This window comes from Bufo bufo, chromosome 5 (assembly GCF_905171765.1).
Source record: "Bufo bufo chromosome 5, aBufBuf1.1, whole genome shotgun sequence".
In the NCBI taxonomy this organism is placed as follows: Eukaryota; Metazoa; Chordata; class Amphibia; order Anura; family Bufonidae; genus Bufo; species Bufo bufo.
In genome coordinates, this window is record NC_053393.1 from 249,223,799 (window position 1) to 249,244,196 (window position 20,398).

The following is a 20,398-nucleotide window of genomic DNA, read 5'->3' on the forward strand; positions in this document are numbered from 1 at the left end:
TGCATGATCTTTAGAAGAGCCTACCTTCTGGGACAACAACCATGCAGACCAATTTGATGCAGTGTGCGGCGTATGGTCTGAGCAATGACAGGCTGACCCACCAACCCTTTAACCTCTGCAGCAATTCTGGCATCACTCGTATGTCTATTTTGAAAAGACAACCTCTGGATCTGACACTGAGCACGTGCACTAAACTTCTTTGGACAACCATGGTGAGGCCTGTTCTGAGTGGAACCTGTCTTGTTAAACCGCTGTACGGTCTTGACCACCGTGCTGCAGCTCAGTTCTAGGGTGTTGGCAATCTTCTTATAGCGTAGAGCAACAGTTCTTTTTTTTCAGATCCTCAGTTCTTTGCCATGAGATGCCATGTTGAACTTCTAGTGACCAGTATGAGAGAGTGTGAGTGATAACACCAAAGGGCTGTTCCCCTTGGGATTAAATGGGTATTCTTTTTCTCCATCAGATACATTCAGGAGGGGTTATGAAACTGCTCCAGTCAGAGTTTGGTCTTCCTAGAACTGTATTTTACCAGTACCTTCAACTGAGACATGCATATCCTGCACAATTTAAGGATGGTTTGCAGCTGACAGCTTCCCCTCCTATAATGCAACAATTATTATGTGGTGGTAGTGCCAAGGGTCTCATCTGTAATTCATCAAGCTTTTTGTCAGTGAAATATAAATGGGAATGGGACATTGGTGGTATCTCCCAGGAACAATGAGACACGGTCTTGTCCTTAAACCCTAGCCTCACGCTTAGTGAGGCTCAAAGATTATCCCAGTTATACCTAATACATAGAGCGAATCAGTCCGAGACCTATATTGTATAGGAATGCAGGGGTTTATACAAACTGTTCCAGGTTTGAAGGGGCAGACTCTCTTCCTTGCTGCACATGTTCTGGGAGTGTTTTGAGCTGGGGACCTACTGGTAAGGTGTACTGAGGATCATTTCCAAGACAACCCAGATACAAATACCAAGGGACTCCAAGGTCTGTGTCTTAGGACTTTTAAATCCACTGGGAATTGATGATAAAATATCCTTGTGTATTCAAAGAATGCTCTTCCAGGCTAGAGTGTTGATTGCCAAACATTGGATACAGAGAAACCCACCTACCAGGCAGGAGTTTGTGAACCGTCTGAACACCATTTTAAGATTTGAAAGAGGGGTCTACCTGGAAAGGAGATGCCCTGCTAAATTTATGTCAATATGGCAAGGATGGTTTGTGGTCCCTGGATTGGTCAGGGATTGTGTGAGAGGGCAAATGTCCATAATGGGGCAAGGGATGCGATTCCTTGGTGCACCTCCCTGGACCTTGGCCTGATGAAAAGGACACACCTGACTTTCTATTTCTTCTACACCCTAATGTATATGCTATTCTCACAACGTGCCTGCCTTGGTATATTACATTACGATTTCCTCAGCTTTTTTTTAGACATGGTGTGTTGTAGTCATCTCTCTGCAGGATTATTTTTTGTTGGGGGGGGGGGGGGGGCAGGGTTGTATTTACACTGTAAGATCTATGTAATTTGCTCCTTATCTCTGTAATAAGGAGTCTGAAAATGTGGAATATTTGTATCTGAAAAACTTTATTTCAATAAAAGTTTAATAAAAAAAAAAAAAAAGTTCACACCTGAGGCCTTGTAACACTAACGAGTCACATGATACCGGGGAGGGAAAATGGCTAATTGGGCGCAATTTGCCCAGTTTCACTTGGAGGTGTAATCACTTTTTTTGCCAGTGATTTAGACATTAATGGCTGTACTGTATGTTGAGTTATTTTGAGGGAACAGGATGCTGCTGGGCTGGCAGAGGCCATTTACGCAATGCCTTAAACACTCCAGCACTGGTGACCTGGACAGCTTGAGCTGGGTTCTGGTCCTTGCTGCCAGGCCTGAGTGAGGGGCGGGGCTAAGTCTTGGTTCAGGCTCTTATGGCTGGTCTCACTTCATTGCACTTCATATTTTTATTTTTTTTCTCATGCATTTCAGCTGGGCATACGATGGTGCCACTCCTTGCCTGTTTAAAGTTTGCCTGGCTAATGTCATTTAGAGCTGGACTGCAGCCCTGTTCAATATAACCATTAAAAGAGGCTGCCGTGTGCAGTAAAAAAAAAAAATAAAGATCCTGGCTAGAGGTTTGGGGCAATATGCTTTTAGTCCAGGGCCCAGCCAGAATCTACATGCCTATCAACGCCCCTATGTGTGTCCCTGCATAGTCAGACTTCATTGAAAGCTGCTAGCAATTCATTCATTACTTCTATCAGGAATAATAAAGGAATGGAAGAGCATAAGAATACATGCTCCAGAATTATTTCATGGAAAATGCCAGTAGTTACTAAAACAGACATTGACCATTTTAGACATTTGTATTACTGACATGAAATTAATCTGTCTCTTAGGTTTGATCACGAGGTGAAAAAGAAACTAGTCATAATAAAAAAAATAGTAATATTGTTTTTTTTTTCTCTCCTTACAGTATGGTATGCTGCTTTATCAGAACTATAGAATTCCTCAACCGAAAACTGTGCACACCAGCTTTTCTGCACCAGTAGGTCTCTAATACTATTCTTTAGTTTAATGTATTTTACAAATAATGCCAGTCACAGTTTAGGAGTTGTATTATGGGCACAACACCCAGACACCATGCAATTCTGCTGAACCAAACTTAGACGACCGTAAGATTCAATGGTGATCTCTGGTCTGCTCATTTGAACCAAATGTTTTTGTTTTTTTCAGCCATAATATTGTATGTACCCCTAATGCCCCTTTCACACGAGTGTGACTGATTAGGTCCAGGTGCGTTCAGTGAAACTCGCACTATTTTGCAAGCAAGTTCAGTCAGTTTTGTCTGCAATTGTTTTCAGTTTTTTCCGCGTGGGTGCAATGCGTTTTGGTATGTTTTTCACTTGAGTGATAAAAAACGGAAGGCTTATGTAACGGATCACCTGGCACCCCGACTGAGTACCTCTGTTGACGGATGCTCCTAGCGTTTTCCTGAGATTTCCAAGCACTCTGGCAGATACCACAATCACCGAACCGAAGAAGCCTATAAATCCTCTTCAAGCATATGAATGCTGTAGACAGTTGAATAGGAAACCATACGAATAGGTTTACACTCCTAGCAGTCAAACTGGGACAGCATACAATAAATCCTCCCCCAAGAATGAGACGACACTTCACCTTGAGGGTTAAAACAGGAACTGACTTTATTTAGACATAGCACACCTACTTTAAACCCCCCAACAGCCTCATTTACATACAATAGGGCACCTAGAGGACTCTGGTACAAGGAAGGGTGGGGCCAGACAATAGCAAGAGCTGATGGGAGATTGAGGAGGGACAGAGCAGCTGGTTTAAACTGGTGTCCCTGCGACAACACCCTGCCGGGGAAACAATGGGACAGGAAAAAGGGGGAGGAGAAGAGGCACAGAACAACAATGCCTGTAACATAGCAAACTTTACAGCCAGGGCAAGATATATACAGTCCACAACACACAGCAATACAAAATACCACATGCCCAAATTGCATTCAACGTACAAATTCACCAGGGGCCATAGTCAGTAGGTAGGAGGCGGGTAGCCAGGCCTCTCCAATGCCCAGTGGCGAGGCGGGTTCCGCCACAGCTTACAAACATCTCCTAGCAACCATCAGTGAAAAGGCGCATTGCATCCGCACTTCCGGATGCAATGCGTTTTTCACTGAAGCTCCATTCACTTCTATGGGGCCAGGGCTGCCTGAAAAACGCAGAATATAGAACATGCTGTGTTTTTCACGCAACACAGAACTGATGCGTGAAAAAAAAACGCTCATGTACACAGACGCATTGAAATCAATGGGTCAGGATTTAGTGTGGGTGCTATAGGTTCATGTCACGCATTGCACCTGTGTGGAAAACTCTTGTGTGAAAGGGGCCTAAGGCTCAATTCACACCTGAGCGTTCTGAAAGGAGCGCTCTGTATGCGCGATTGTACGGACGTTTACAAGCGCGCATACAGAGACAAGTGTGCACACAGTGTCGCACGTTCCCGAAAGTCTATGTACGGGAACGCGCGACAAGCGCCCAAAAAAACGCTCCTGTACTTGTGTGAGCGTCGGGCGTTTTACAGCGCGATCGTACGCGCTGTAAAACGCCCAGGTGAGAACCATTCCCATAGGGAAGCATTGGTTTCTCCTTGTTGAGCGTTTTACAGCGCGTAGGAACGCGCTGTAAAACGCTCAGGTGTGAATTGAGCCTTAGTGTGGCTGAATTACAGCTCTTCATGTTGTAGAATTTGCGTTTTTGATGCAGGAAATTTTTGCAATGAAAATGGAGCTCATTAAGGGGAATTAGATTTTTCTAAAGCCACTCAAAGTTTTGTAAACTCTATGCAGTTTTCAAATCCAAAGGATTACAGATTTTCAGATTTTTATTATTTAGGAAATCTGCATTTGAATCCAGATACTGCGACTAACTGCTTTAACACATGGACCAGGCCCATTTTTGTTTTTGCAATTCATTTTCTCCTTTTAACCTGCCAAAAGCCACAACTTGTTAATTTTTTTTTTCTTTCATGTAGTCATATAAGGGCTATATACACTGCTCAAAAAAATAAAGGGAACACTTAAACAACACAATGTAAGGCCTCCTGCACACAAACGTATTTTTTTGCGGTCCGCAAAAACGGGTCCCGTTTTTCCGTGATCCGTGACCGTTTTTTTCGTCCGTGGGTCTTCCTTGATTTTTGGAGGATCCACGTACATGAAAAAAAAGTCGTTTTGGTGTCCGCCTGGCCGTGCGGAGCCAAACGGATCCGTCCTGAATTACAATGCAAGTCAAAGGGGACGGATCCGTTTGACGTTGACACAATATGGTGCCATTTCAAACGGATCCATCCCCATTGACTTTCAATGTAAAGTCTGGAGTCCCTTTTATACCATCGGATCGGAGTTTTCTCCAATCCGATGGTATATTTTAACTTGAAGCGTCCCCATCACCATGGGAACGCCTCTATGTTAGAATATACTGTCGGATATGAGTTAGATCGTGAAACCTCATTTCCGACAGTATATTCTAACACAGAGGCGTTCCCATGGTGATGGGGACGCTTCTAGTTAGAATATACTACAAACTGTGTACATGACTGCCCCCTGCTGCCTAGCAGCATCCGATCTCTTACAGGGGGCCGTGATCAGCACAATTGACCCTTCAGGTGCCGCACCTGAAGGGGTTAATTGTGCTATCATATCCCCCTGTAAGAGATCAGGGCTGCCAGGCAGCAGGGGGCAGACCCCCCCCCCCCCCCTCCCCCCTCCCCAGTTTAAATATCATTGGTGGCCAGTGCGCCCCCCCGCCCCCCCCTTCCTCCCTCTATTGTAATAAATCGTTGGTGGCACAGTGTGCGCCCCCCCCCCCCCCTTCCTCCCTCTATTGTAATAATTCATTGGTGGCACAGTGTGCGCCACCCCCCCCCCCCCTCCCTCCCTCGATTGTAATCGTTGGTGGCACAGTGTGCGCCCCCCATTGGCCCCCCTCCCTCTATAGCATTAACAACATTGGTGGCCAGTGTGCGGCCTCCCATCTACCCCCCCCCCCCGATCATTGGTGGCAGCGGGTTACTAGCAATAGTACAATAGTAAAAGATTCATACTTACCTGGGAGCTGCGATGTCTGCTTCCGGCCGGGAGCTCCTCCTACTGGTAAGTGACAGTTCATTTAGCAATGACACTTACCAGTAGGTGGAGCTCCCGGCCGGACACGAACATCGCAGCAGCCGGTAAGTATGAATCTTCTACTATTGTACTATTGCTAAGTAACCATGGCAACCAGCGTCCTGGTTGCCATGGTTACCGATCGGAGCCCCAGCGATTAAACTGGGACTCCGATTGGAACTCCGCTGCCACCAATGATGGGGGGGGGGGGGAGATGGGAGGCCGCACACTGGCCACCAATGTTGTTAATGCTATAGAGGGAGGGGGGGCCAATGGGGGGCGCACACTGTGCCACCAACGAATTATTACAATAGAGGGAGGGGGCGCACACTGTGCCACCAACGAATTATTACAATAGAGGGAGGGGGCGCACACTGTGCCACCAACGAATAATTACAATAGAGGGAGGGGGGGGGGCCGCACTGGCCACCAATGATATTTAAACTGGGGAGGGGGGGGGGGGTCTGCCCCCTGCTGCCTGGCAGCCCTGATCTCTTACAGGGGGCCGTGATCAGCACAATTAACCCCTTCAGGTGCCGCACCTGAAGGGGTTAATTGTGCTGATCACGGCCCCCTGTAAGAGATCGGGTGCTGCCAGGCAGCAGGGGGCAGTCTTGTACAAAGTTTGTAGTGTATTCTAACTAGAAGCGTCCCCATCACCATGGGAACGCTTCTGTGTTAGAATATACTGTCGGTTCTGAGTTTTCACGAAGTGAAAACTCAGCTTTGAAAAAGCTTTTATACAGACGGATCTTCGGATCCGTCTGTATAAAAACTAACCTACGGCCACGGATCACGGACACGGATGCCAATCTTGTGTGCATCCGTGTTCTTTCACGGACCCATTGACTTGAATGGGTCCGTGAACCGTTGGCCGTGAAAAAAATAGGACAGGTCATATTTTTTTCACGGCCAGGAAACACGGATCACGGATGCGGCTGCAAAACGGTGCATTTTCCGATTTTTCCACGGACCCATTGAAAGTCAATGGGTCTGCGGAAAACGGCACAACGGCCACGGGTGCACACAACGGTCGTGTGCAGGAGGCCTAACTCCAAGTCGATCACACTTCTGTGAAATCAAACTGTCCACTTAGGAAGCAACACTGAGTGACAATCAATTTCACATGCTGTTGTGCAAATGGGATAGACAACAGGTGGAAATTATAGGCAATTAGCAAGACACCCCCAATAAAGGAGTGGTTCTGCAGGTGGTGACCACAGATCACTTCTCAGTTCCTATGCTTCCTGGCTGATGTTTTGGTCACTTTTGAATGCTGGCGGTGCTTTCACTCTAGTGGTAGCATGAGATGGAGTCTACAACCCACACAAGTGGCTCAGGTAGTGCAGCTTATCCAGGATGGCACATCAATGCGAGCTGTGGCAAGAAGGTTTGCTGTGTCTGTCAGCGTAGTGTCCAGAGCATGGAGGCGCTACCAGGAGACAGGCCAGTACATCAGGAGATGTGGAGGAGGCCGTAGGAGAGCAACAACCCAGCAGCAGGACCGCTACCTCCGCCTTTGTGCAAGGAGGAACAGGAGGAGCACTGCCAGAGCCCTGCAAAATGACCTCCAGCAGGCCACAAATGTGCATGTGTCTGCTCAAACGGTCAGAAACAGACTCCATGAGGGTGATATGAGGGCCTGACGTCCACAGGTGGGGGTTGTGCTTACAGCCCAACACCGTGCAAGATGTTTGGCATTTTCCAGAGAACACCAATATTGGCAAATTCACCACTGGCGCCCTGTGCTCTTCACAGATGAAAGCAGGTTCACACTGAGCACATGTGACAGACGTGACAGAGTCTTGAGACGCCGTGGAGCACGTTCTGCTGCCTGCAACATCCTCCAGCATGATTGGTTTGGCATTGGGTCAGTAATGGTGTGGGGTGGCATTTCTTTGGATGGCTGCACAGCCCTCCATGTGCTCGCCAGAGGTTGCCTGACTGCCATTAGGTACCGAGATGAGATCCTCAGACCCCTTGTGAGACCATATGCTGGTGCGGTTGGCCCTGGGTTCCTCCTAATGCAAGACAATGCTAGACCTCATGTGGCTGGAGTGTGTCAGCAGTTCCTGCAAGACGAAGGCATTGATGCTATGGACTGGCCCGCCCGTTCCCCAGACCTGAATCCAATTGAGCACATCTGGGACATCATGTCTCGCTCTATCCACCAACGTCACATTTCACCACAGACTGTCCAGGAGTTGGCAGATGCTTTAGTCCAGGTCTGGGAAGAGATCCCTCAGGAGACCGTCCGCCACCTCATCAGGAGCATGCACAGTCGTTGTAGGGAGGTCATACAGGCACGTGGAGGCCACACACACTACTGAGCCTCATTTTGACTTGTTTTAAGGACATTACATCAAAGTTGGATCAGCCTGTAGTGTGTTTTTCCACTTTAATTTTGAGGGTGACTCCAAATCCAGACCTCCATGGGTTGAAAAATTTGATTTCTATTTTTTTATTTTTGTGTGATTTTGTTGTCAGCACATTCAACTATGTAAAGAACAAAGTATTTCAGAAGAATATTTAATTAATTCAGATCTAGGATGTGTTATTTTTTTGTTCCCTTTATTTTTTTGAGCAGTGTATATATCCAGGGTTTTTGGATGTTCGTATTACGGAGTTCACTGTGCGCTATGATGTTCTTGTTCTGTGGATCAGTATAACTACTATGTATTAATTGGGAAAGGCAGTGGTTTAAAATGTATTTTTTTTTTTTTTTCAACTTACTAACATTTTTGCCCAAGAGAGCGAGTGCTGCTTTAACCCCTCATATCTGAGGATCGGCAACGGCTAGAGGTCTGGTCTTTTTTAAAAGCTGAGAATCTACACTTTTAAACAAAGTCGCAATGAAGCGGCGCTTTCCAGCTGTCTGCATCGCCCTCATTTCAATGGAGATGGGGAGAAACACACAGAGGGGAAGGGAGGCGGAACTGGGCACTTGGGAGCAATTTTTTCATAGGATTAAAAACTCTTTCCCTGGACATTTGTTAGAGAGCCAAATGACATAAAGGTAGCATTCGTGTACAATTCTCTAATAGCCATTGCTGGTAGTTAGATTAGTGAAAACTACCTGATGGACTCCCTTTAATGCTAATGACATACATATATATGATTATGCACAAAGGTATTAAATTTAAGGCCCAGTAGGGACTGAAGTGGTGCAATACCTCTCAGACATTTTAAAAGATGATTTGCATAAAAAAAATTTATTGTATAATGCCCCTCTGTGGCAGTTATATTTTACAAATCTCAGAAAACCTCTTTAATTGGTTTCACCAGCACACTCATGTCCAAAGTAAGAGATCTGTTAGGCTGGGTTTGCTTCACATTTTTGTCTTGCGTTTAATGTATAGAAAAGCATATATTAAACGTATTCCTCCAAGATATGCCATACAGTGGCATCCCTCACCATAGGATTCCATTGGATAAAAAAGTATTCGATAATAAATACATTTTTTGCTGGATTCTGTAGTGTACAATGCTCTTACATCCTTCCCCCCCCCCCCCCCCCTCCCCAAACATGTTTTTTTAGCTCCTTAAGGAAATCAGCCTTATTTCACCTTAAAGGGGTATTCTCATCTTGCAAATTCATCCTCACCTGCAGTCACTCTGCTGTTCACTTCCTGGTTTTCTGCAGCTAAGACTGGGCGGGCTTAGGCAGCTAGAGTGAAGGCCGGCCACGCCTCCTTATGACATCACACTGAGAACGCAGTCCTTGCGTGCTAGTTCATGTGAAGACTATGAGTCATCAGTCTGGCAGCCTGCAGTGTGTGTGTGAGTCCCCTCCCCCTGCTGGGGAATCAGAGCTGTGATAAGTGAGCTCAGTGTACAGGAACATGTGGCTGTTCTGCAGTTTTACACACAAAATCTCTGTCTGATCTCTTAGGCCCCTTTCACACGGGCGAGTATTCCGCGCGGATGCGATGCGTGAGGTGAACGCTTTGCACCCGCACTGAATACCGACCCATTTATTTCTATGGGGCTGTTCACATGAGCAGTGATTTTCACGCATCACTTGTGCGTTGCGTGAAAATCGCAGCATGTTCTGTATTCTGCGTTTTTCACACAACGCATGCCCCATAGAAGTGAATGGGGTTGCGTGAAAATAGCAAGCATGTGCGGATGCAGTGCGATTTACATGCACAGTTGCTAGGAGACGATCAGGATGGAGACCCCCTCATTATTATATTCCCTTATAACATGGTTATAAGGGAAAATAATAGCATTCTGAATACAGAATGCATAGTAAAACATCGCTGGTGGAGTTAAAAAAAATAAAATAATAATAATTTAACTCGCCTTAGTCCACTTGATCGCATAGCCCGGCATCTCCTTCTGTCTTCATCTGATCTCTGTGCAGCAATAGGACCTTTGATGACGTCACTCCGGTCATCACATGGTCTGTCACATGATCTTTTACCATGGTGATGGATCATGTGATGACCCGAATGACGTCACCACAGGTCCTGTTGCTGCACAGAGATCAGATGAAGTCAGAAGGAGATGCCGACATTCCATACAGTTGCCCCCTGCGTCCCTACATTCCATACAGTTGCCCCCTGCGTCCCTACATTCCATACAGTTGCCCCCTGTGTCCCTACATTCCATACAGTTGCCCCCTGTGTCCCTACATTCCATACAGTTGCCCCCTGTGCCCCTACATTCCATACAGTTGCCCCCTGTGCCCCTACATTCCATACAGTTGCCCCCTGTGCCCCTACATTCCATACAGTTGCCCCCTGTGCCCCTACATTCCATACAGTTGCCCCCTGTACCCCTACATTCCATACAGTTGCCCCCTGTGCCCCTACATTCCATACAGTTGCCCCCTGTGCCCCTACATTCCATACAGTTGCCCCCTGTGCCCCTACATTCCATACAGTTGCCCCCTGTGCCCCCAACATTCCATACAGTTGCCCCCTGTGCCCCTACATTCCATACAGTTGCCCCCTGTGCCCCTAAAGAGATAAAGACGTGCGCGCTCACAAGTAAATCAACAGGCCGGCCGCAGGATCGCAGACTATGAAGTGCGCAGGCGCGGCCCATGGATGCAGCAGGCGAGATGTGGCCGTATCCATGGGCAGCGCCAATAAACACTGATACAAAAAAGAAATTTTAAATAGAAAGGTTGGTTATTTTTAATGACCTGTATAGGAAAAAGTTTTCAGTGGGGGCAAAAGATTCTAATTAAGACTGATCAATAAGATGATACCCCTTTAACCACCTCAGCCCCCAGTGCTTAAACACCCTTAATGACCAGGCCACTTTTTACACTTCTGACCTACACTATTTTCACCGTTTATTGCTCGGTCATGCAACTTACCACCCAAATGAATTTTACCTCCCTTTCTTCTCACTAATAGAGCTTTCATTTGGTGGTATTTCATTGCTGCTGACATTTTTACTTTTTTTGTTATTAATCGAAATTTAACGATTTTTTTTGCAAAAAAATGGCATTTTTCACTTTCAGTTGTAAAATTTTGCAAAAAAAAACGACATCCATATATAAATTTTGCTCTAAATTTATTGTTCTACATGTCTTTGATAAAAAAAAAATGTTTGGGTAAAAAAAAAATGGTTTGGGTAAAAGTTATAGCGTTTACAAACTATGGTACAAAAATGTGAATTTCCGCTTTTTGAAGCAGCTCTGACTTTCTGAGCACCTGTCATGTTTCCTGAGGTTCTACAATGCCCAGACAGTACAAACGCCCCACAAATGACCCCATTTCGGAAAGTACACACCCTAAGGTATTCGCTGATGGGCATAGTAAGTTCATAGAACTTTTTATTTTTTGTCACAAGTTAGCGGAAAATGATGATTTTTTTTATTTTATTTTTTTTCTTACAAAGTCTCATATTCCACTAACTTGTGACAAAAAATAAAAACTTCTATGAACTCACTATGCCCATCACGAAATACCTTGGGGTCTCTTCTTTCCAAAATGGGGTCACTTGTGGGGTGGTTATACTGCCCTGGCATTCTAGGGGCCCAAATGTGTGGTAAGGAGTTTGAAATCAAATTCTGTAAAAAATGACCTGTGAAATCCGAAAGGTGCTCTTTGGAATATGGGCCCCTTTGCCCACCTAGGCTGCAAAAAAGTGTCACACATCTGGTATCTCTGTATTCAGGAGAAGTTGAGGAATGTGTTTTGGGGTGTCTTTTTACATATACCCATGCTGGGTGAGATAAATATCTTGGTCAAATGCCAACTTTGTATAAAAAAAATGGTAAAAGTTGTCTTTTGCCAAGATATTTCTCTCACCCAGCATGGGTATATGTAAAATGACACCCCAAAACACATTCCCCAACTTCTCCTGAGTACGGAGATACCAGATGTGTGACACTTTTTTGCAGCCTAGGTGGGCAAAGGGGCCCATATTCCAAAGAGCACCTTTCGGATTTCACAGGTCATTTTTTACAGAAATTGATTTCAAACTCCTTACCACACATTTGGGCCCCTAGAATGCCAGGGCAGTATAACTACCCCACAAGTGACCCCATTTTGGAAAGAAGAGACCCCAAGGTATTCGCTGATGGGCATAGTGAGTTCATGGAAGTTTTTATTTTTTGTCACAAGTTAGTGGAATATGAGACTTTGTATGAAAAAAAAAAAAATCAGCATTTTACACTAACTTGTGACAAAAAATTAAAAATTTCACGGAATACCTTGGGGTGTCTTCTTTCCAAAATGGGGTCACTTGTGGGGTAGTTATACTGCCCTGGCATTTTCCAGGGGCCCTAATGTGTGGTATGTAGGTAAATGACCTGTGAAATCCTAAAGGTGCTCTTTGGAATATGGGCCCCTTTGCCCACCTAGGCTGCAAAAAAGTGTCACACATGTGGTATCGCCGTATTCAGGAGAAGTTGGGGAATGTGTTTTGGGGTGTCATTTTACATATACCCTTGCTGGGTGAGAGAAATATCTTGACAAAAGACAACTTTTCCCATTTTTTTATACAAAGTTGGCATTTGACCAAGATATTTCTCTCACCCAGCATGGGTATATGTAAAATGACACCCCAAAACACATTCCCCAACTTCTCCTGAGTACGGCGATACCAGATGTGTGACACTTTTTTGCAGCCTAGATGCGCAAAGGTGCCCAAATTCCTTTTAGGAGGGCATTTTTAGACATTTGGATACCAGACTTCTTCTCACGCTTTGGGGCCCCTAGAATGCCAGGGCAGTATAAATACCCCACATGTGACCCCATTTTGGAAAGAAGACACCCCAAGGTATTCAATGAGGGGCATGGCGAGTTCATAGAAATTTTTTTTTTTTGGCACAAGTTAGCGGAAATTGATATTTTTTATTTTTTTCTCACAAAGTCTCCCGTTCCGCTAACTTGGGACAAAAATTTCAATCTTTCATGGACTCAATATGCCTCTCACGGAATACCTGGGGGTGTCTTCTTTCCGAAATGGGGTCACATGTGGGGTATTTATACTGCCCTGGCATTCTAGGGGCCCTAAAGCGTGAGAAGAAGTCTGGAATATAAATGTCTAAAAAATTTTACGCATTTGGATTCCGTGAGGGGTATGGTGAGTTCATGTGAGATTTTATTTTTTGACACAAGTTAGTGGAATATGAGACTTTGTAAGAAAAAAAAATAATAATTCCGCTAACTTGGGCCAAAAAAATGTCTGAATGGAGCCTTACAGAGGGGTGATCAATGACAGGGGTGTGATCAATGACAGGGGGGTGATCAATGACAGGGGGGTGATCAGGGAGTCTATATGGGGTGATAACCACAGTCATTGATCATGCCCCTGTAAGGCTTCATTCAGACGTCCGGATGCGTTTTGCGGATCCGATCCATCTATCAGTGCATCCGTAAAAATCATGCAGACATCTGAATGGAGCTTTACAGGGGGGTAATCAATGACAGGGGGGTGATCAGGGAGTCTATATGGGGTGATAACCACAGTCATTGATCACGCCCCTGTAAGGCTTCATTCAGACGTCCGGATGGGTTTTGCGGATCCGATCCATCTATCAGTGCATCCGTAAAAATCATGCGGACATCTGAATGGAGCTTTACAGGGGGGTAATCAATGACAGGGGGGTGATCAGGGAGTCTATATGGGGTGATAACCACAGTCATTGATCACGCCCCTGTAAGGCTTCATTCAGACGTCCGGATGCGTTTTGCGGATCCGATCCATCTATCAGTGCATCCGTAAAAATCATGCGGACATCTGAATGGAGCTTGACAGGGGGGTAATCAATGACAGGGGGGTGATCAGGGAGTCTATATGGGGTGATAACCACAGTCATTGATCACGCCCCTGTAAGGCTTCATTCAGACGTCCGGATGCGTTTTGCGGATCCGATCCATCTATCAGTGCATCCGTAAAAATCATGCGGACATCTGAATGGAGCTTTACAGGGGGATGATCAGGGAGTCTATATGGGGTGATCACCACAGTCATTGATCATGCCCCTGTAAGGCTTCATTCAGACGTCCGGATGCGTTTTGCGGATCCGATCCATCTATCAGTGGATCCGTAAAAATCATGCGGACGTCTGAATGGAGCTTTACAGGGGGGTAATCAATGACAGGGGGGTAATCAATGACAGGGGGGTGATCAGGGAGTCTATATGGGGTGATCACCACAGTCATTGATCACGCCCCTGTAAGGCTTCATTCAGACGTCCGGATGCGTTTTGCGGATCCGATCCATCTATCAGTGCATCCGTAAAAATCATGCGGACATCTGAATGGAGCTTTACAGGGGCATGATCAGGGAGTCTATATGGGGTGATCACCACAGTCATTGATCATGCCCCTGTAAGGCTTCATTTAGACGTCCGGATGCGTTTTGCGGATCCGATCCATCTATCAGTGGATCCGTAAAAATCATGCGGACGTCTGAATGGAGCTTTACAGGGGGGTAATCAATGACAGGGGGGTAATCAATGACAGGGGGGTGATCAGGGAGTCTATATGGGGTGATCACCACAGTCATTGATCACGCCCCTGTAAGGCTTCATTCAGACGTCCGGATGCGTTTTGCGGATCCGATCCATCTATCAGTGCATCCGTAAAAATCATGCGGACATCTGAATGGAGCTTTACAGGGGGATGATCAGGGAGTCTATATGGGGTGATCACCACAGTCATTGATCATGCCCCTGTAAGGCTTCATTCAGACGTCCGGATGCGTTTTGCGGATCCGATCCATCTATCAGTGGATCCGTAAAAATCATGCGGACGTCTGAATGGAGCTTTACAGGGGGGTAATCAATGACAGGGGGGTAATCAATGACAGGGGGGTGATCAGGGAGTCTATATGGGGTGATCACCACAGTCATTGATCACGCTCCTGTAAGGCTTCATTCAGACGTCCGGATGCGTTTTGCGGATCCGATCCATCTATCAGTGGATCCATAAAAATCATGCGGACGTCTGAATGGAGCTTTACAGGGGGGTGATCAATGACAGGGGGGTGATCAATGACACGGGGGTGATCAATGACAGGGGGGTGATCAGGGAGTCTATATGGGGTGATCAGGGGCTAATAAGGGGTTAATAAGTGACGGGGGGGGGGGTGTAGTGTAGTGTAGTGGTGCTTGGTGCTACTTTACTGAGCTACCTGTGTCCTCTGGTGGTCGATCCAAACAAAGGGGACCACCAGAGGACCAGGTAGCAGGTATATTAGACGCTGTTATCAAAACAGCGTCTAATATACCTGTTAGGGGTTAAAAAAAACACATCTCCAGCCTGCCAGCGAACGATTGCCGCTGGCAGGCTGGAGATCAACTCTCTTACCGTCCGTTCCTGTGAGCGCGCGCGCCTGTGTGCGCGCGTTCACAGGAAATCTCGGCCATTGCGAGAGGACGCGCCGGCGCGTCCACTCGGAATGAATCAACCACCTCCAGGACGCGTCTGTGCGTACAGCGGTCCGGAGGGTTGGGATTCTGTCATCAGAAATGAGCCCTATAAGCTAAACATATGGCGATCTCCCTTGTAAAACACAGAATCCTAAAGTGAGTTTATCAAATGCCCCTGTGGCTCTATATTCCTAAAAAAGCGGTTTATATCACCTGTCAATCACTTGAAAATGTGTCCAAGGGGTCGTCTCATGGTGAAAGGTGCCCGGCTGCAGCCATGTCGTTTAGGTGCCCAGCGCCGCCTTCTGAGCTGAAATCGCCGCCCTTCCTTTCATGTGATCTGCCTACCTTACGTCATCACTGCCTCTCTAACCACCGCTCGCTTCATCCAGATCTTCGAGCTTTGAACCAGGCTGTAGGAGGTTGGATGGCTGGGATGGGCTGTAATAGGGCAGTCAGTGGAGGTTCGAGCGAAGTGCGCCGGCACATGCGCACTTCGCTATAAGAGGCCGCTGACAGTAGTCCGCACGCGCGGGATCTGGATGAAGCGAGCGGTGGTTAGAGAGGCAGTTATTGGCACTATTTTGGGGGTTATATGACTTTTTGATCGCTTGCTATTAAACTTTTTGTTATGTTTCCGGATGGCCTCAAACCGGGTACGTGTCATGGCCGTACTGTAAAGTGGGGTCTGGTAGAGGACGTCCCCACTCCAGTAATGTCTGATACTAGGTTTCTTGACTAGGCCCATGTGCAGCACGAGGCCCCAAAATGTCCTAATCTCGGCTGCACTGACCGGGGTCCAGCCCCCCCGGCCTTGCACAAAAAAATAAATAAAAAATGCCTGCACCCCAAAAAAGTTGTGGGGGGGGGTGGCAGGGGGGCAAGCGGCAGCACCCCTGGGGGGTCTAGGGTCACACAGCTGTGCTATGAATAAAACTTTTTTTTCACACTAACTTTCCCTTTATTATCCCTGCCTAGCCCAACCTTTCCCTATACTTTCCCTAATTACCTGCTGATCAGATGGGGGGTGCTGGGGCACAGATCGGGTCCTGGGGGCAAGGATGGGTGCTGGGGCACAGATGGGGTGATGCTGGCTCAGATCCACACGTGCAGGCAGCGCTCCTCTCTCCTCGGGCTCCGGACACAAAAGGAGGAGGAGAGGAGTACTGCTATGATTTGAATCTCCCGCCGGCCGGCCCACCTACCAATCAGAGGCAATCCTGAGAGGTGATGTCACCATCACCACTCAGGATCTAAGGATAGTGATTGGTGGGGTAAAAACACACCACCGATCACCATCCTGTTCCGGGTTATCGGGTCCTCAGATACCCGAATAACCCGGAAACGCAGTAAACCGCAGGTCTGAATTGACCTGCGGTTTGCTGCGATCGCCTACACGGGGGGTCACAGGACCCCCCGGCGCATTTGCCCCAGGTGCCTGCTCAATGATTTGAGCAGGCACCTGGTTCCGATCACCGCCCGCCGCCGTACCAGGACATAAGGGCGTACCTGTACGCCCTGTGTCCGGAAGAGGTTAAACGTAGGGCAAAAAGTGATGTGAACCCAGCCTTACAGGTGTTTAGCACCCAACAGTTCTGGCAGGGGTAGTGGGGTGCAGGGGAAATCTGCTTTAGCTGCTCATATAGTATCTTTGGATTGGTAGCAGCTCACGAGATGGTCTTTTTTTGAAAGCTGGCAGTCCAAGCTTTCATACAAGACCAAGATCATAGCATTAGCACAACATCAGCAGGAGATATCTGGGTTAGAAATCGAGTCGACAATAAATGCAGTAAAATCTGCATTTACTTTCACTTTCAGCCACATTCATTGCCATCCAGATTTCGAACAGGAATATTTTCCGATGTAGTGAAGATAATGCTGTGATTCTGGTATTGTTTGAAATCTTGAAATGCCTGCTTTCAAACAAAACATATCTCTAGCTGCTAACATTCCACAGATATGAGCAACAAAAGCAGCTCTCCCCCCTCCCCCTTCTCCAAGAGCATTCAGGCAGAACTGTTAGGAGTTTAAAGGGAAAGTGTCATCAGAAAATGACCTATTGTTTAAATCACATTTTTATATTATATATTTTTAAAGAATTGATGGTGATATTTTTAATTTTCCATGTCAACATCTGTATTTAAACAAAAGCCATAAATTCCTGATGTTTTCGCACTGGCCACTAATCCTAATAGGTGCTACTTCTTGGTCTACAAAGATCAGTTTACTGCAGTTATATATCATTCTAAATGTAATAAGGAGATATCAGCTCTGTGTATAGATGACAGGATCTACCATTCACAATATGTGATTGTCAAAGCTTATCTATTTTTTCCTTGTACAATGACCTCTGCACAGGTCACAGAGCATGCCTAGAAAACTCTCTCAAATAGAAGTCCCCTGCTGACCATTTTGTCTATGGACCATCTGACTGCCGTAATGCAATTTTTTTTAATGCTTTGGTAAATGCCGTTAAGAACAGCTCAGGCAAGATGGCAGCCCCCATAATCATGTTCAGGAAATAGAATAAAAGAATCGGAAAATAAAAAGGTAAAAAAAATTTGGCCTATTGGTTTAATAGCATCTGATTTTTATTTTAATTTTTTAAATTTTTTTATTTGTATTTTTTGTTCTAATTAAAAAGATAAAATCCTACAATTATTAAACTGGCACAAAGCCTAATAGGCTGACCTGGTTCTGTGGTGGTAAAGGATATGTGTCGCAAAAAATGTTTTCTGACAGTTAAAGCCAGATGGTAACACATCTCCTTTTTTCTAATCTGGTTTTTATTTTCTGATTGTAGATTATTATTTTTTTTCTATTTCCTGAACATGATTATAGGGACGGCCATCTTGCGTGAGCTGTTCTTAACATTAACAGAAAATTGCTTTATTGCAGCCCCATGGGCCATAGACACAGTGGTCAGGAGGGGACCTTATTGACTTCTATGGGAGAGTTTTCTAAGCATGCTCTGACCAGGGCAGAGCATTGTTTGGACCCTGGGCAAAAATTTACTTGGGCCCCCTGGATCCCGCCTTCCCACACCTTAGCAGGCAATCACGCCCTCCACCACAACACACGCACAAAAAATCCACACATCTGGTAGAGTACAGTGAATGACTATAAATACCTCCAGTTCTGAAGACTCCAGCGGCTCAGGATCAGTGCTCTGGGCAGCTGGGCTCAGGCTGGAAGTGGGCACCGCTCTGCAGGAAGGAGACCGGGGCTCGGCTCACCCTAGTGTTACAGTGCACCCCAGCAACCCACAGTATGCAGTATAGCACCCTATAGTATACAGCAACCCACAGTATGCAGTATAGCACCCTATAGTATACAGCACCACACACTATGCAGTATAGCACCCACACTATACAGTACCCCACAGTATATAGTATAGCAGCCCACAGTATACAGCACCCCACAGTATACAACACCTCACAGTATATAGTAGAGCAGTATAGCACCTCACCGTATACAGCACCCCAAACTATACACGATACAGCACCCCACACTATACAGCCCCCCACACTATACAGTACAGCAGTATAGCACTCCACAATATACAGCACCCACAGTATACAGCCCCCCACAGTATACAGTACAGCAGTATAGCACTCCACAATATACAGCACCCACAGTATACACTATACAGGCCCCCACAGTATACAGGCCCCCCACAATATACAGCACCTCACTATACAGTAGTTTACAGTATATTAGCATAACAGCCCCTGTCACCTTTTTCTGATGTAATCTTCACAAAAAAAGCTCCACAGTTAAGGCAAACTTCTCCTGCAACACTCCTGGTAGGACCTTGATGACCTCATAGCCATGTGACCAGTAATATTGCTAGGTTACTGGTCACATGGTGATGATGTCATCTAAGGTCCTAGAGAATCACAGCTCTCACAGTACGCTGCCTGGAGTGCCGGCAGGAATGGCATGGCAGCACCCCCTGTGTAGCTGACAGCCTGACACCCGGGGCAGTGGCTAGCAGGGCTCAAGAGGCAGCTGCCTTGGGCCCCACAGGAGCAACTGGGCCCGGGGCAGCTGCCCCTTTTGCCCCTTGTTAAAGACGGCCCTGTCTGTGACCTGTTCATCTGTCATTCTAATCCTGCTTGTAATGATATCACCCCTGTGTATAGATAAGCAGGTAACTGCAGTAAAATGATCTGTACAGACCGAGACGTGGTAGAAATTTTAATGTAAAATTAAAAATGACCTCACCAAAAATTATAAAAAAATATGGTAAACATAAAAACATCCCCATTTCCTTGTCAAACAGCTGATCAGTGGGGGTGCCAGTTGTCAGTGCAGGACAACCCCTTTAAACATAATGTGCCTTTGGAGGCAATTTTATTTTATTATTGCATTGTACTTATTTTTACTTGTACTGACATGCTGTAGTAGCTCCCTGTGGATTTTCTGTCATCTGGGGAGCAGACAGATTTCCCATGTCTGTTCTGACGATATAAACACTCATTATAGCTCAATCCTTATTTTACTGATTATAATGTGGCTTAAATAAGTGTCTGACCTCTTAGTTGTTTAGAGATGAGGGTTATTAGATGACCAGCGCAAAGTTACAGGTAGAAAAACAGTTAACCTTTTCTGACCGAATGGCTCAATATTTTTTAATAAAGGCCAATTGAAAACATGATTTTTAGCCAAAAATTAGTAAAATGCAATCATAAACAAAAATTGCCTCCGAAGATGTTCTGTCATGGCGCAGTGTGGTAAGATCACTCCACACCGACCACAAGAGGAAAGGGAAAAGGTCACCACCTAGTGAATCCCTAAACAGAGCCCTGACTACTAGAAGTATGAACAGACCTTGATGGTAGGAATGTTCATATGCTGGAACCTAGG

At 46.0% G+C, this 20,398-nt stretch overlaps 1 protein-coding gene across 3 annotated transcripts in view; it reads left to right on the forward strand.

Moving 5' to 3' along the window:
- The window catches only part of GRB10 (growth factor receptor bound protein 10), a 305,010-nt gene that overhangs the window by 265,907 nt on the left and 18,705 nt on the right, over positions 1–20,398 (forward strand). For all 3 annotated transcript variants that reach the window (XM_040431392.1, XM_040431391.1, XM_040431393.1), the window contains exon 13: positions 2,476–2,547. In XM_040431392.1, the coding sequence (XP_040287326.1) occupies positions 2,476–2,547 (72 nt within the window). The remainder of the gene's footprint in view (positions 1–2,475; positions 2,548–20,398) is intronic.